Source organism: Buceros rhinoceros, unplaced genomic scaffold (genome assembly GCF_000710305.1).
Source record: "Buceros rhinoceros silvestris isolate BGI_N320 unplaced genomic scaffold, ASM71030v1 scaffold17018, whole genome shotgun sequence".
NCBI lineage: Eukaryota > Metazoa > Chordata > Aves > Bucerotiformes > Bucerotidae > Buceros > Buceros rhinoceros.
This window is the reverse complement of record NW_010428787.1, coordinates 16,219-30,669: the sequence shown is the minus strand read 5'-3', so window position 1 is coordinate 30,669 and position 14,451 is coordinate 16,219. Positions and strand designations below refer to the sequence as shown.

Below are 14,451 nucleotides of genomic sequence, written 5' to 3'. Positions count from 1 at the left end.
CTTGAGCCAGCTCTGGTACCCCGTGCTATTAGCCAAGGTTTATCTAAGGTGATGCCTAAAGGAGTGGCTGGCAGTAGGTCTCTGTTTTGGTGAATAATCTCTGTCTCTTCCCTCCCCCGCTGTACTGCAGCCTATAGGTAAACCCTGTTCAGATCCTGCTCCTTTCCCCCACCCAATGTTCTCCTACACAGTCCAATTTCTGCAGTATTCTCCTCCCGTCAACAAGTCTGGGCCCTTCTGTGCCTCATCTCTGAAACACGCTTCTCACCCACAGCTAGCGAACAACTAATCCCTTGCTAAAGCATCAAAATACGGTTCTTCCTCGGCATCACTAAGCAGTGCTTGAACAGTACCAACCGTTAATGGTGATCGTCACCGCCTGTGTTTACTTCCGAAGAATTTGGGGATAGAGCTGTTTGTTGTTAAACTGAAGAGCTGCTCATTGCTCCTGTGAAGAAATACCATTGCTGATCATTGATTGGGGCTGAATTTCATTGTGTGTTTTTGAGGTCTGTGAGAAGCAGGGAGAAAGCATGGCATAGTAAACATCAGTGACCTCCTGTAGGTGAGACCATGATTGTGGGCTGGAAAAAACTGTGTAGAAGGGTTTTTCTGTGAGTTTGAGTGGTGTTTCTGAGGAAGGACAAGCAGGTCCTGAACACTTGGTATTGAACATACCAGGTACTAGTCAGAGCTAGCTCTCTGCGCTAGAGAAGTACTACTTGCCCAAAAGGGTAAAATCATGGGCTGCAGGGGCCCATCAGGGGATGGAAGAAGGGCTGATTTAGGCATTAAACCCCAAAACATTCCAGGACTACAGACAGTTTAAATAGTGTGAGGTGAAAACGAAAAGGTATTTAAGTTCATCTGGCAGAAATGCAAGGAAGCCCTTTTCCTGAGATCTCTAAAAGGCTGATCACTGGAGGAGGGGGGCAATTCTTGCATGGCTGGCACTGGGCCCTCATGCTTGTGAGTAAAATGCTACCCAGAATATACAAAAAAATATTTTTGCTGCTGGTTTTGTGTCTCCCTAGGAAGTTTGGAATGTGATTGTTATCTTTCATTACATAAATCAGATGCAGATTTCTGATGATGGATGTGTAATGGCTCCATTTCAAATTCATAGGTGTTTAGAGGAGGCAGATATTGCAGTAAACAGTATGTGTGGGATTTAAACTAGATATAAGCAGTGCAAGCATCTCAAAGATATTGTGTAACTGTAGAAAATTCCAAATGTTGTCTTAAACCTAGCAGAAAGAGAAATTGAGATTGGTGGGGGAGGAATAAATTAGTAGGTTATAGGATAAAATTGGAAATAGGCCTGAAATTATAGTAAAAAACCAAAAAGCTGCCTTGTGTAACTCTGCATTCAGCAACCTTTTACCTTTTTTGTATGTTTTTTGCCATCCTCAAAGTGTTTAATTTCCCATTGGTTCTAATCTTTGTATGTTGTTTTTGTATTAACACCATTTTAATGCCTTTGTACAAGTAGATGTTCCTGGCACACTGCTGAAACGGTTTCATAATTCTTCATTTTCCTGCCAAGGTTTTGATGTTTAGTAGTGAAAGAAACCAACACCAAACAAACGTCAGCTAATGAGCCTGGAAGAAGTCCTCATTCCTAGAGTAAGGGAGGGGGTTCCGCAAAGAGGAGAGGAATGCAGGAAGGTAGCAAGGCTGAGCCGTGGAAGGTAACTCTGGAGGGCAGCTGCTTGCAGAGCTGAACTTTGGATTTTCCAGTGCTGATGACCCGTACCAGAGGAGGGAATGCAGCTGCGGTAGAGCCACTGCCACCCCTCTTCTGTGCAATTAGATGTTGAGTGGGAGGAGCTATGGTGTGCTGATTGCTAGCAGAGATCCAAGTGACACGGAAACAGTGGCTAGTGGCGTTGGGTTGGTTGGCTTTCCTGGTCATTTTGGCCAAAGCGTAACCGGGTGCTGCTTCCTGAGTGCAGTAGATTCAAACAAATGCTATGTGTTTTATATGGCAGCTTTGGACCTGCTGACTACTTCTTGTGAAAGCACTATTTCAAAAATGGAACAAAAAGCTTTCATAAATAACATGTAACAGTATAACCGGGACACTCTCCCTTCTTGATGAAGAGATAAGGATGTTCCTGGTGCTCTGTTGTGAATCATTGGTTCATGATTCCTGAGTGTTGCTTGTTGCTAGAGGACACTGATGGTGTAAGCAGGGCCATGCAGTTGAAGGGAAAGGACACAGTCCCTGTGATACTTCCAGAACCCCCCTACTGAGATAGATATATATCTCTCTCTCAGTATGGCTATATATAGCCATCCCTGGGTCTTTCCATCCATGGGTTTTTCAGGAATTCCTAATTTGTTAGCTCCATTAGGAGCTTGATGTGGTACCTGGAGTTCCTGCACTCTTTGCTCTTGTCAGAGTTTCCGTCGCTGTGCTAACATGATGTAATGTACCAGTGGGGGAAACTTAGAGTTGTGCTAAACTACTTTGGGAAATTATGCAAATGCAGACCTAATTTATTTTCCTTATTTTTTTCTGTAGCTGTCATTTCAAGGTTTAACATGCTAAATGTGGTATCATATAAAATTGGGAAGGAGAGAAAATGCTTCCAATTTCTGCTGGAAGAGGTGATAGTAAGACAACAGCTGAGGGCTGTCATCTCTTCCTAGTGCACAGCTTTGTTCCAAGCTCCACGTTGAAGCTGCGTTGTCTGCTGCTCACCAATTATCGGCACCGTTCCTCTGTTGAGAGTAGATTTCCAGATGAAGCAGGGTATCAGGTACTTGGAGACAGCAGGATTGTTTTTATTCCATTAAGAGGTCTCTTCCTGCCAGACACCAATGGCGAGCAGAAGCGCCAAGGCTGCTCCCTGCACAGCAGGATACACTGGAGCAAACTTGCTTCTTCAGACATTCAGCTCTCATTAGAGAAAGGTGGATCAGAAGGAACTCGTGGCTGTTGTAAGCTACATCGAGCAGTAACTGCTAGAGCAAGTAGATATGGTCCCTTCACATTTACAAAGCTTCATTTTTATGTTGTTGACTTTGTGGTATGATTTTATCCTTAAAGGTTTTGGCAACTTTCAATGAAATCTTCCTCCTTTCTTCCTCACCAGAACTCTGTCAGAAATTCTTTCATTTTATTTGTAAGAAACTGCTCTCGTGACCTGGCAGTCTTCATCTTCTTTCTAAAGGTGGCTTGTGTCTAGCCAGACTTCACATACCTTTTTCAATAGAGTAGCACATGGTTAATAATTCTGCTGCCTAGAAGGGTGGAGTGCAGTTGAGACCCAGATATACAATCCCTGGTTGTTTCCAGTAGTTGTGGATTACTTAAAGATACCCTGGTGCTCCTTTGTAGGAGAGCAGGCAATTTGAATCTGGCAAAGGAATGAGGAAGGTGAGAGTAATAAAAGCATGACATATATTTGCTGCAGCTTAGTATCTTGTCAGTGTCTCCACATCTAAAAATCCTGTTCCTTACTGGCATTTCAGAGATGTGAAAAGGAGGAAAATGCACAATGTTTATCAATTATTTTATTTTTTTAATTGAAGGCTGGATCACAGTATCTTGGTGCCTCTACAAAGAGGTGGGCTGAATATTAAAGTGTAAGGGGGAAACAAGGTGATTTTATCTCTTGGATAACTCCTAGAACAGAACGACGTGTTTTGGCTGAAACAAAACTGGAGCAAATATTGGAGTTTACATGGCTCAAAGGCTTTTCTGCACTTGCAGCTGAACTGCATTTCTGAAGGAAGGTCATCTGCGAGTAACCCCCTTGGCTGCGCTGTGGAAGACTTGCATTTGCAATGATCCTCTGCAAAGAGCTGCTGTACTCCTGCCCTCCCTCCAGACTCCTGCAGCTGCCTTATTCACTCTGATAATCTGTAGGACTGGTGGGCAACAGGCACTGAGGCAAAAGCTGCTGATTTTGTGTGGGAAGGAAGATGTCTGCTCCAAGCAGGGTTCAGAATCAGGTTAGCATAAAAATTCATAAATAGCTGTGATAATCCACCCACAGGAAACAGCTTTATGTGCTTCCCCAAACTAATCTTGCACTGGAGCTGGCAGAAAACAGCACAGTGAAATGGAGAAGACTTGATAAATAATCCTGCAGAATTAGACTCTGTAGAATAATCCAGGCCTGAACCAAAGGACAGTCTAGTTCATGTGAGATTAAAGGATTATCTCACTCCAGAAAAGACAGCAGAGGGAGGGAGGAGAAGAATTTTTTTTAAATTAAATTCTTTAGCTTAAAATTATACTTGGACAGAAGTGAGTTACTTTTTAATTAAAACTGAAAATGCTTGTGTGTGCAATTCTTATAATGAAAACAAGTCAAATCTGTTACTATTTGTTACTCCTTTTTTTGAGATGTGGTCTCCAAAGCCTGTGATGGTGAGGGATTAATGTGACCCCTCTCTTCTGAGAGGTATTGAATGTAGAGTGAGCGACTGGTTTAGTAAAATAAACTTCAACTAGTTACAAATCAAGAAGAAAAATATTATTTTTGGAGGTGTCTCATAAGTACTGATACCTCTGCCTTGTGCAGATGTCTTGGTTTCTGTGTCACTCTCAAGGCCTGAACACCCACTGGTTACAGATGGACCCAACATAGAGGAGAAAAACTGCAAGCAGCTTTTATTCAAAAAGAAGCGGTTTCAAATCCAAGAGACTAATAAAAAACGTTCCCATCTGAAATGCCAGATAAGCTTGGGTTTTAAATCTTAATTTAAAAGGTATAGAGGCTATTTCTCATGAGTCAAAACCATCTCTTGGAGATGCAGTAACTTTGATCTCTCACTCAAAACAAATGAAGTACCCTGGTTGTTGCCAGCCCTCTGTGAAATACTATCAGAGCTACTTTCTTCTGAATTTACTTCCAGAATATGCTTATTACAAAATCTCTACATCTCAATGCAAATACACTTTTCTTCTTTCTAAGACTGCCTAAATTCCCTGCACTCCTAGGGATATTGTTGCATTAGCAGAATGCTGGCCAAAGGCTGGCTTCTCAAAAGTGCTGATCTGTCTCCCTCGAGCTCCACAGGACCTTCACCTTCCAGTATCCTGCAATGGGGAGGACTACAAAACACTTCTCACAATTTGGTTTTGCAAGCAGACCTTGGAGATTACTGTAAATTGTTATTCAGCCATTGGGTGCCAGCAGCTGGGTTAATTTAGCTGAGTGATTTGCATCCTTCCAGAGGTAGACTGGGTGTCAGGAGAAGGATATGGGAGGTCTCTGAAGTCTTTGTGGTTGGGGAGACAACTAGTCATTTGGGGTTCTAACCTCTGTATTGTGCGGTTGTTCTCATGGTACATGCTTAGGTATTTTGTGGTAGCTCATCGTAACTTGCTGCGTTTTCATACTGTGTTGTGAAAATTGAAGTCTCCTGACTCCTTTTGCTGTGCTGGTCTAGGAGCTCTGCACCACAGAAACTGCCTGTCCCCACGCTCACAGCCATTTGCTTCCAGAAACTTGCAGGATCCAATGCAAGAGTCATCTCTTTAGCTTTGGATGATCAGCTGTCAAGACTGAAGCAGCAGCAATGTGTGATGAAACATTTTTAGTAAGAGGGCTGTAAGTGGAAGGGCTCAGATACAGATGGCTGGTGTGCCTTGTGATCCCCACGCTGTGCAGAAGAAACTGGCAGAGCCTGTGGCTCATCTGCTTTGTGGCTGGGATTGGTTTAATACAAAGGACATCCTTTTCTGTCCTCCAGGGTCCCTTTGGTCACTGACGCTGGTACTGACCATGCTGCTTAGTCTGGCAAAGTGTATGATACCGGGATTTTCAGGTACTCTTGTATGGTTTTCCTGCTGTAGAAAGCACAGCAAGCATTGTGAAGGATAACTCGTTGTTACTGTACTGAGTCCACTGCATGAATAGACTCATGTAGCAGACCAAAGTTGCTCCTATAATTTAGTTTAAAGGTGGGTTTACTGTGATTCAAGCGTCTGCAGAAAGTGCAGGGTACTGGGAGGTGGAGGAAGAGAGGGCAGCTGACAATCACAGAATGGTTTGGGTTAGGAGGGACCTTAAAGATCATCCAGTTCTGACCCCCTGCCATGGGCAGGGGCACCTTCCACTAGACCAGGCTGCTCAGAGCCCCGTCCAACCTGGCCTTGAACACCTCCAGGGATGGGGCATCCACAGCCTCTCTGGGCAGCCTGTGCCAGAGTGTCACCGCCCTCACAGTAGTAATTGTAATGAAGGGTTAGCAGAGCAGTACTGGGTTTGAGTTTTGTAACTACCCACTTCCTGCCTGTAGTGCCTTGGGCTGCTAAGTATAAACTATTCTTTACTTTTCAAGTACAGAGTAGCACGTGTCTGACTGTTGGCTGAAGAGAGCTGGTGGGATGATGAGATCTGGTGCCCTAGAGAACAGACATCGACGTTTAGCCACCCGACGACTTGGGCAGGTCTGGAGCTCCGCGTAGGGATCCTGATGAGGCCAGGCTGGTGCTAGCACTTGCGCTTCTGTGAGCATTGTTGCCTTTTCCTAATCCATATGACCCAACAGTGACACTGGATGAATGTGCAAAAACTGTGGTGAGGGGGCTTGTGGGACCTCCTAACCCCCAGCTACAGGGCAGCACTGACCCATACCTTCCCCTCTAGCGCGCTGGAGCTAAGTGCTTCATAGTGACAGATACAAAAGTTTGTGGAGTTTGAAGCATGTTACAAAGTAAACCCAGGAAAATTCTGCAGTTGCATTAGAGAAAGATTGAGAGGAAGACTGAAGCACCACATCAGCTATCTTCATTCTGAAATAATCGATACGCTCTCCATAAATCTGCCTGGTGTGAAATACTCTGTGCAAATAGGCTTTGTGAGAATTCACCTCAGAGTTTGTGTTCAGAGCAATTGAGAGGGTGAGGAGCTTCCCTCTGTGGTAGGAGGTTTTGTTTTAAGGAGCTATCACTTCTTTAGAATTCAAAAACCAAAAATGACCAAAATCCACCTTAACTGTGTACTTGATCTCTGAGGTTAAGGCTTTGACTATGAGAGTAAGGCTAGTCCTGGCAGGCAGACATCCTTGCATCCATTTGTTTGCTACATAAAGCTAAATAACTGTGAAGGCTCGTCTCTGAGAGAACAACAAGGTAGGAAGGTTTACTTCCTAGTTAGTCTAAACTGCCATCTTTGCTGGAAGTGCTTCTGAGCACCCTGAATGGCTGAAGCTGCTTCAGCTCCCATCTCAAAGCTGTGCTAAAGTCTCACACGTGGGGAGGCCGGCCTGGCGCTCTTTAATAGCAGGGGGCTGCTTTGAGTTCCGCTTGATGCGATGGCTGGGACTGAAGCGAGGCTGACAGCAAGCCAGGGCAAAGCTTAGTACAGCAGGAGGAAAGTCTTACCAATCAGGCTCGTGCTTGAACCTCGGAGTGACTTTTGCTGCACAAACTCTGCTGTGAACCTTCTAACCTTGCAGCTCAAGTTTGGTGTTTTAAACTGCTGTTAATTATTGTTTTCTGTAAAAGGGAGGTAGGGTTACCCTGGTGCAAACTCTTCCTGTGGGAGTTTATTCCACTCATTGCATTAGTCTAGAGAAAGGGCTCCCAAGCTTAATTTTCTGGGATACTTGCTAATTTCTGTCTCTGCACAGGACTCCAAGTACGCTCAAGGCTGTATTTAGCAGGTGTTGGAGGTTCCATTTCAGGGATCTGCACACAGTAACTGGGGCCTCTCACTTTAACTGGTGCGTTTGAAGTTTAGCAACTGTAGTCTGTTCTTGCCAGACAGTTTTTACTTTCCAGACCTGCCAACAGGTCTTCTTAAGGCGGTGCAGCAGCTGTGGTCCCGGTGACGGGAGTTTGTGCCCCACAGGTATAGAGGTACCTCCGAACCCACCCATTATCACTTCCCAAGGAGGGACTCTTGGATGCTGAGGCATCATTTTTATGACACAATTTACTTGCTGGCCATGTTTGGGACTGAAGTCAGCTCTGAAATGACCCTTTTTAGGAAAAACCATAAGAAGTTAGAGCAGGGCATCGAGCTCTTTGAAAACAAACCAGCGTTGGCCTTGGGCATTACAGAGGGCAGAGCTCTTATACCTGAGACTCCAGGTCGAACTTAACCAGTCTCTTTCTGCAAATCCATGGGCTGTCTGCAGTCTCCGCTGTAACCTCCTGGGAAGGCAGCCCTGAGCCTCTCCTTGTACCAGCGCAGTGGGGTGGGGAAAGTGGGTGCACGGAAACTTACAGACTTCTGCATTTGTTGTGTTCTTTTGCCGGTGCATTTTTTTGATAAATTGAAAAGGAAGTGCCCTCTTCATAAATTAACATATCCAATGGGAAATAGAAGTAATGTGGGGTTTTTTCTTGGGCTTTTTGATATGTTAGTGCCCTGCAAAATCTCTTTTAGCCTATGCTAACAAAACTGGTGGAGCAAACTTTTGAGAGTGTTCTGATTTAAGTAAAGCTAGGACAGTACTGCCGCCTCCTTCAAGATCAATGGGTGATGGACTTGATGTTGTGAAATATTGACAGGAATAGAAACGAAAGTGTAATACTTGGACTGCTCATAGCCAAGAGCACACGGTCTTTGCAGCTGGTGTGCAGGACTGTATCCCTTGTAGGCTCAACCAAGCCGTCGTTACCTGATCTGGGTAACTGTTGTATCAATGTATGGGTCTTTTGGGGGGCCCACAATTACCAGTGATGAACCGGAGCATGTCCCCTATGCTGTTACGTGTTCAAACTCCATCAGAGTGGTATGAGTGACATACTGAAAAGCCCATGTGCTGCTTGCAGGGCAGGAACTGCCCCTCCTTGCTTGTGGAGCAGCCATCCCTTAGTGGGTTACCGCACCACGCCATGCTCTTGCCTGCTTTGGCCCCAGCTCCAGGTTCAGCTCGTGAGCAGCCATCTGTCTGGGTGGATCTCCCTCACCTGCCAGGGACTCCCACCACTGCTCATTGCTGACGGCCTCTGCTTGCTTGCTCTGCTTTTCAGGTTGGCTTTGGCAGTGGTAGAACTGGTTTCTGTTGGCATTCACTTAGCACCTGGTTCCCCTTACCTGTAGTCCTCACAAGCAGCAGGACCGACTGTCCCTCCTGGGCTGCTGCAAAAGCCTCAGCCCTGAGGCTGGTGGTGCTTAAACTGTCTCTGCTAAGTACTCAGATAGGAGAATGCTTAACAGGGACGACAGAAAGGATACTGATGAAAGCATCTTGGAACAGCATCACAAATTACTATTGCTTGGATTGAGGGAGTAAAAACAATGTGGAGGAAAAGCACAGGGGGCTTGTCATGGTGAAAGCAAGTGTGTCTACTAGGCACTTGAGTGTCCTGGGGAAGGATGGAGCTGAACGTTCCCTGGAACTTATAAATAGGAGATAATTTTTTTCTACATAATTTCTCATTAATGTTTCCAAAGAGAAGAGCAGGCTTTTTTTCTAGGGTAAGTCTGCGAAGATGAATGAAGATGAATGTTGCAGGAAGTGTTGGTAGAAGTGATTTAAATAAGTTTTGTTTCGTGTGAAGTTTCATATTCTGTTCTGGTGCCCATAGTAATGCTCAGTATGTTATTGTAATGTTAGAAATACCCCTTAAAAAAAATAGGTCCTTTAGACCTCGGCTGTTATCCCTCTGCCAGTCTGAGCCAGGACTTGAATAAATTATCCAGCATTTACTCCCTGGTGCGTAATGGAGACGTGTACTGTGCTCCTGACACAACAGGAAGCCCAGATCCTGCCACAGAGCAGTGGCTCCCAGTGAGTCTCACTGAATCTGGCTAACAGCATTTCCCTCCTTGGCTTGACTGCTGGTTCGTTATCTTCTGAAAAGCAATGGCAAAACCACACAGGAGTGGGATGGACGCAGTTATTTGTCTACCAAAAAGGACTTGCTTTATAAAGAGCAGCATGGAAATGTTGTAAAACTCTGTCAGCTGCTAATAAAGGAGCTTTTCTGTGATGTGTCAGGTACAATATAGCACCAATAGCAGCTGGGCAGTGTTCGTGCTTTCCCTCACCTTCCTGGGATGCCAGAAGCCCTGTGTGTTTTGGGCATCGTGTATTCAAGTCTAACAGACTGTAGTCATCAGTTCCTATGCTGGGCTTCCTGCGTTTCACTTCTGACTGCTACTTTTCCACTTTTAGTTTCCAAAAAATACTACAAGTTTTCTACTTACACTTACATGCAAATTTCCATTCCAATAAACATTTTCCTTACGTTTTTTTCACAGATTCACCTCTTTCTGAGGCTTGCTTTACATGCCCTTTGTCTCGGGGTGCCGCATGTAACAACACTGAACTTAGATCAGTGGGATCTTGGTGGCAGTAAATCGAGGGATATAGGAACTGCAAGTAATCTGGGGCTTTGCTTCTAGCAGGGCAGTGTGATCAGGACATTAATTCAGCTGATTATCTAAAGGAAATTTGATGCAATGTTTCACCCACCTTTTTAACTGAGTCTTGAGTTACCAGTTCCCCTTTTTTAAATCGAAAAGCCAGGATCCCTGCTGCTTTTCATTCTCTGTCTGGTTGCTTGCAGGATGAGATCTTTGCTGTAACCCCCCGGTAGACATTTGGCCTGCTGTGTTCCGCCCTGAGTCGCTTTACTCCTGACCTCTGTAAGACAGCACTAGGCAACAGCACGGCTGGATAGGAAGAAGATTAAATCCTCTCTCCTTTGAACAGACAGGAGGGCTCTGGGGCACCTGGGGTGTTACCTGCTGGCTCCACAACTTTTCTGGTTCTCCATGTACTGTAGTTCTTGTACCTCAAAGGGTTGGCAATAGAGGAGGACAGAAATGAAATTAAGCTAGTGCTCTAGCCCACAGGAATGTTTCAGCATTGCTGGGTGTTTTTTTTCAGGGGAAGCCCTCTGCAATTGCAGGAGTGCTGTGTTAGGCAGCAGGAGTAGCTCTTCTTCCTTGTCACAGGGCAGCACTACATGTGCACTGGAAATAAACTTTGAACTGTGTTTAGGGAGGGGAAAAAAAGAGTGCATTATGGTAAATGTTACGATGCACAGTCCTTTGACTTCGATACGTGGTCTTGCAAGATGGCTTTGCCATCGTGCTTGGTGTTGTTTCTACTATGTCTGTCTTCTCCCCACCTTCCCCCCATTTGTCTCATTCCCCAAATCATTTTACAGGACACTTTTCCTCATCTCAAGTGGCCTTAGCCAGGCTATTTCCTCTCTTTGTGCTTTTGTTTCCCCAGCTGTAAAATGGGGATAATGAGACCTGCTTGCTTTTGTCGGGCACTTAGAGATGTGCTTACGAAATGCGCTATTAAAAGGCTTTCTATGTATAACTCCTATACAAACAGCGGTTGTCCAAGTTTATTTGAATTACTTTAATAAAGCCCAAGGTTCTGAACATCCTTTGTTTTTAACTGAGGATGTTATTTATGCAGCAGAAATGCTCAAAATGTGAAGCTATTGATTGTTGCTGATAAGTTTATGGATATTAAAGTATTAAATCATCACCGCCTATTATCAGCTGTTCCGGTGTCTTTGGAAGCTGAAAGCGGTTCTGCATAGCTGGGTCCCTTGGTTACCTCAGAGGGATCAATAAAAGGTTTTCAGCAGAAGCTTTTATTGCCACGTGATAAAAATGTTCTTCCTGTGCATCCTGTACATGATGACTTCAGCTCGAGGAGAAAGATATAACCATCCTTTGTGGGGTAACTGGATTACACAAAGTATTTTGGCATTACGTTGTGGTAGATATTGCCACTTCGGGTTTCATCTCTCCTCCATCGCCTGTCGCGCTGCCTTACTCTGGGACACTTTTCTCGCCTGTCATCGTGTGTGTCCAGCAAGTTTTGCGTGTTCTAATTGCAGCAAACTGACAGCATTCAGAGAAGGGATGAAAGAGTTGGAAGCAGAGGCAAAATCAAAGCTAAACCAAAAGCTCCATAGGGTGTCTGATAGCTCATGAGCGTGGAAGGACAGAATCTGTCCATGAAAGGAAATGCAGAGCCCAGTTTGGGTCCCAAAACGGGTGCTCAGTGTTGACTGCAGGAGAGCTTCATGCCCGCCAGCCTCTGTTGCTCCTCTCTGAAGTTGTGTGGGGCTCTGTGCTGCTAAAATTCTGATACTGGAGTTACAGCTCTGAAATTTAGCGTTATGTTATCCACTGAGAGTACAATCGGTCACTTGGCTTTGTAAGCAGCTCAACAGCAGCTTTCGTTTTGTTTTCCAGACGGTTTCCATCCTGGAGCAGAGGCTGACGCTGACTGAAGACAAGCTGAAGGAATGTCTTGAGAACCAGCAGAAAATCATTCAGAACAAAACAAGCTGATTTCCTTAGAGAAGATGGGAGCTGACGGTGTTTGGAGGTTTGAGGTCGCTTGTGTTCCTAACAGACTGTCTGACTTGCTTAAACGATTTTTAGCGCAATCTATTTTTCAATTGGAGTGTACAGTTACTGTATCTGTAAATAAGCTTTGTTACTTTACTAAAATAAAAGGAATATTGCATTCGTAAGCAAGGATAACACTTGTGATCTCCTGTGTTTTGCAGAGATACAGCAGCCTGCGTGTGGTCTGAGTGCTAACTAGGAAGGTTTCGTCTCTCCCACCTTTGGTGCTGCCGGGTTAATTTTAAAACATTTAAGCATCTTGGAGCTGCCAGCTGTCTTGCACAGGCTGTATTAGGCTTGTTGCTGAGGTGTGTGCTGGCTGTAGGAGACAAGCAAAGAGCTCCCAGGGTATTTTGGGTAGTGGAAGGTTACCTCTGTTCTCAAGCCATAGCGACCAGGTGAGGTCCGAGTGCAAACTGGCACCTGGAGAAGGGCCTGTCCCACCTGAACCCCAGCTGGTGCCTGGCAGATCTGACAAAAAGCAGTTCATGTCCTGGGTGGTAGTTGTGCATAGGTGAGTAAATCCAGTGGAGGGATTTAACCGGCTCCCTTGTGTGGCAAAAAAACCAGTTGCTTCAGAGGCAAAAGAGAGGCCCTGGCAGGTCAGATGCAGGGTGAATTCCCAGAAGTCTTCATCTGCTTCCGAAACTGAAGGCAGGGTAGAGAGAGAGGAAAGGGAACGTTTGCTCCATCCTGGAACTTCCCTTTTCTTGCACCAGTCTGCCTTTACTTTTTGGTCATTTTGCAGATGTTTTCAGGGTTGAATAGCCCATCACTTGCACTAATGCTTTCACCCTGCTCCCCTCATCGCTCCTTCTGACTTTTTCAGGGCTTGAGCAGGTTGTTCAATATGTAGCTGTACAAGAATTTGGACTTTTGGGAGGTCCTGTTCTCCGACACCTCTTCTGCTAACAGATACTGGAGGTCTCCTTTCCTGCAGTAACCTATTAGCCTGTGGGAATAGTTTATTGCGGGTGGATTATATAGTTTATTTAGAGCTGTGGGAACTTGAGTGCCTCACGGTTAACGAAACCCTCATCACTAATGTCTGTTTGACCTCTTCATCAGGGAGGCTGCCTCAATCCCTACCCTTGGTGGTCCCTCTTGCTGCCAGCACCTGCCAGCCTTGCGCAGCTTCCAGGGCTCTCACGTCCAGACGTGCTGTGGGCATTCTGGGTGCTTGCCTGAGGTCTGGCTGCCATCCTTATTTTGCATGGGGCATAGCAGGTCCTAAGGCCAGCCTGTGTGGTTTTGCATTTTGGGTTGTTTTTTGTTTTTTTTTTTTTTGCACCTGTTTCTGTTGCAGGCTGTCTGCTGGAACAGCATCTTGAACAGTATTTAATCCTCCTCGTCCCGTCTGGGTGAAGTTGTTTGCATTCCCTTGCCATCACCAGGAAGCTTCTGGTCTCGTTCCCTTCTGGTACTTTCTACACCTCTTAATAACCCCTTGTGGGCATTATTGCAATATTCCTCTGTTTCATTTGCGGGAGGCTGAGAGCTTTCTCATTTCCATGCTTATGGGGGTGATTATAAATCTGAGTTTCTCTCTGCTCTGCCACAGGCTGTTTGTTTTCTGTTTCCAAGCTCAGAGTCTGATAAATCATTATTTTCTCTTAGATTACGCTAATGGAATCAATTCAATGGTACTCTTCTTGCTCTTGCTACAAGCTTTCAGTGGCTTTCTGCTGAGAGCTGACACCAGTTTCATCGAAATGAGCTTATGCTCTGGGGCGGGTGAGTGGGGAGGAGGGGACTCAAAGGTACATGTGGTCAGTTTGCTGCTCGGAGAAGGCTGTTCCTGCCCTGATCTGCCACTGCTGAAGCAATGACAAAAATGGGTTGCAAGAGCCCAATTTATCAACTTGATCCTCAATGTTGTGGACTGGCCTTTGGGGTGAGGGTGTGGAGAGGAGAAGAAAACTTATTCCAACATTCATCAGTTTTAAAACTTCACTTCAGAAACAGCCTTTGTTTCCTTTTAATGCGTAATTTCTAATGTCTTGGAGACACAGAGCAATTTGTATACAGTATTTTAGGGAGAATGGCAAAGCAAATGACTTGGGCACATTCAATATATATGCATTTTCCTTTCAGATGTTTTCAGTGAATCCACGTAATTGCGCTTCTGAAACAGATGAGATGC

The 14,451-nt window shown here is 45.1% G+C and overlaps 1 protein-coding gene across 1 annotated transcript in view; it reads left to right on the top strand.

Moving 5' to 3' along the window:
- Positions 1–12,248, top strand: part of POC1A (POC1 centriolar protein A) — a 54,525-nt gene extending 42,277 nt beyond the window's left edge. Inside the window, exon 11 of the mRNA XM_010142414.1 lies at positions 12,150–12,248. Coding sequence (XP_010140716.1) covers positions 12,150–12,248 — 99 coding nt within the window. The remainder of the gene's footprint in view (positions 1–12,149) is intronic.
- The last annotated feature ends 2,203 nt before the right edge of the window (positions 12,249–14,451 follow it).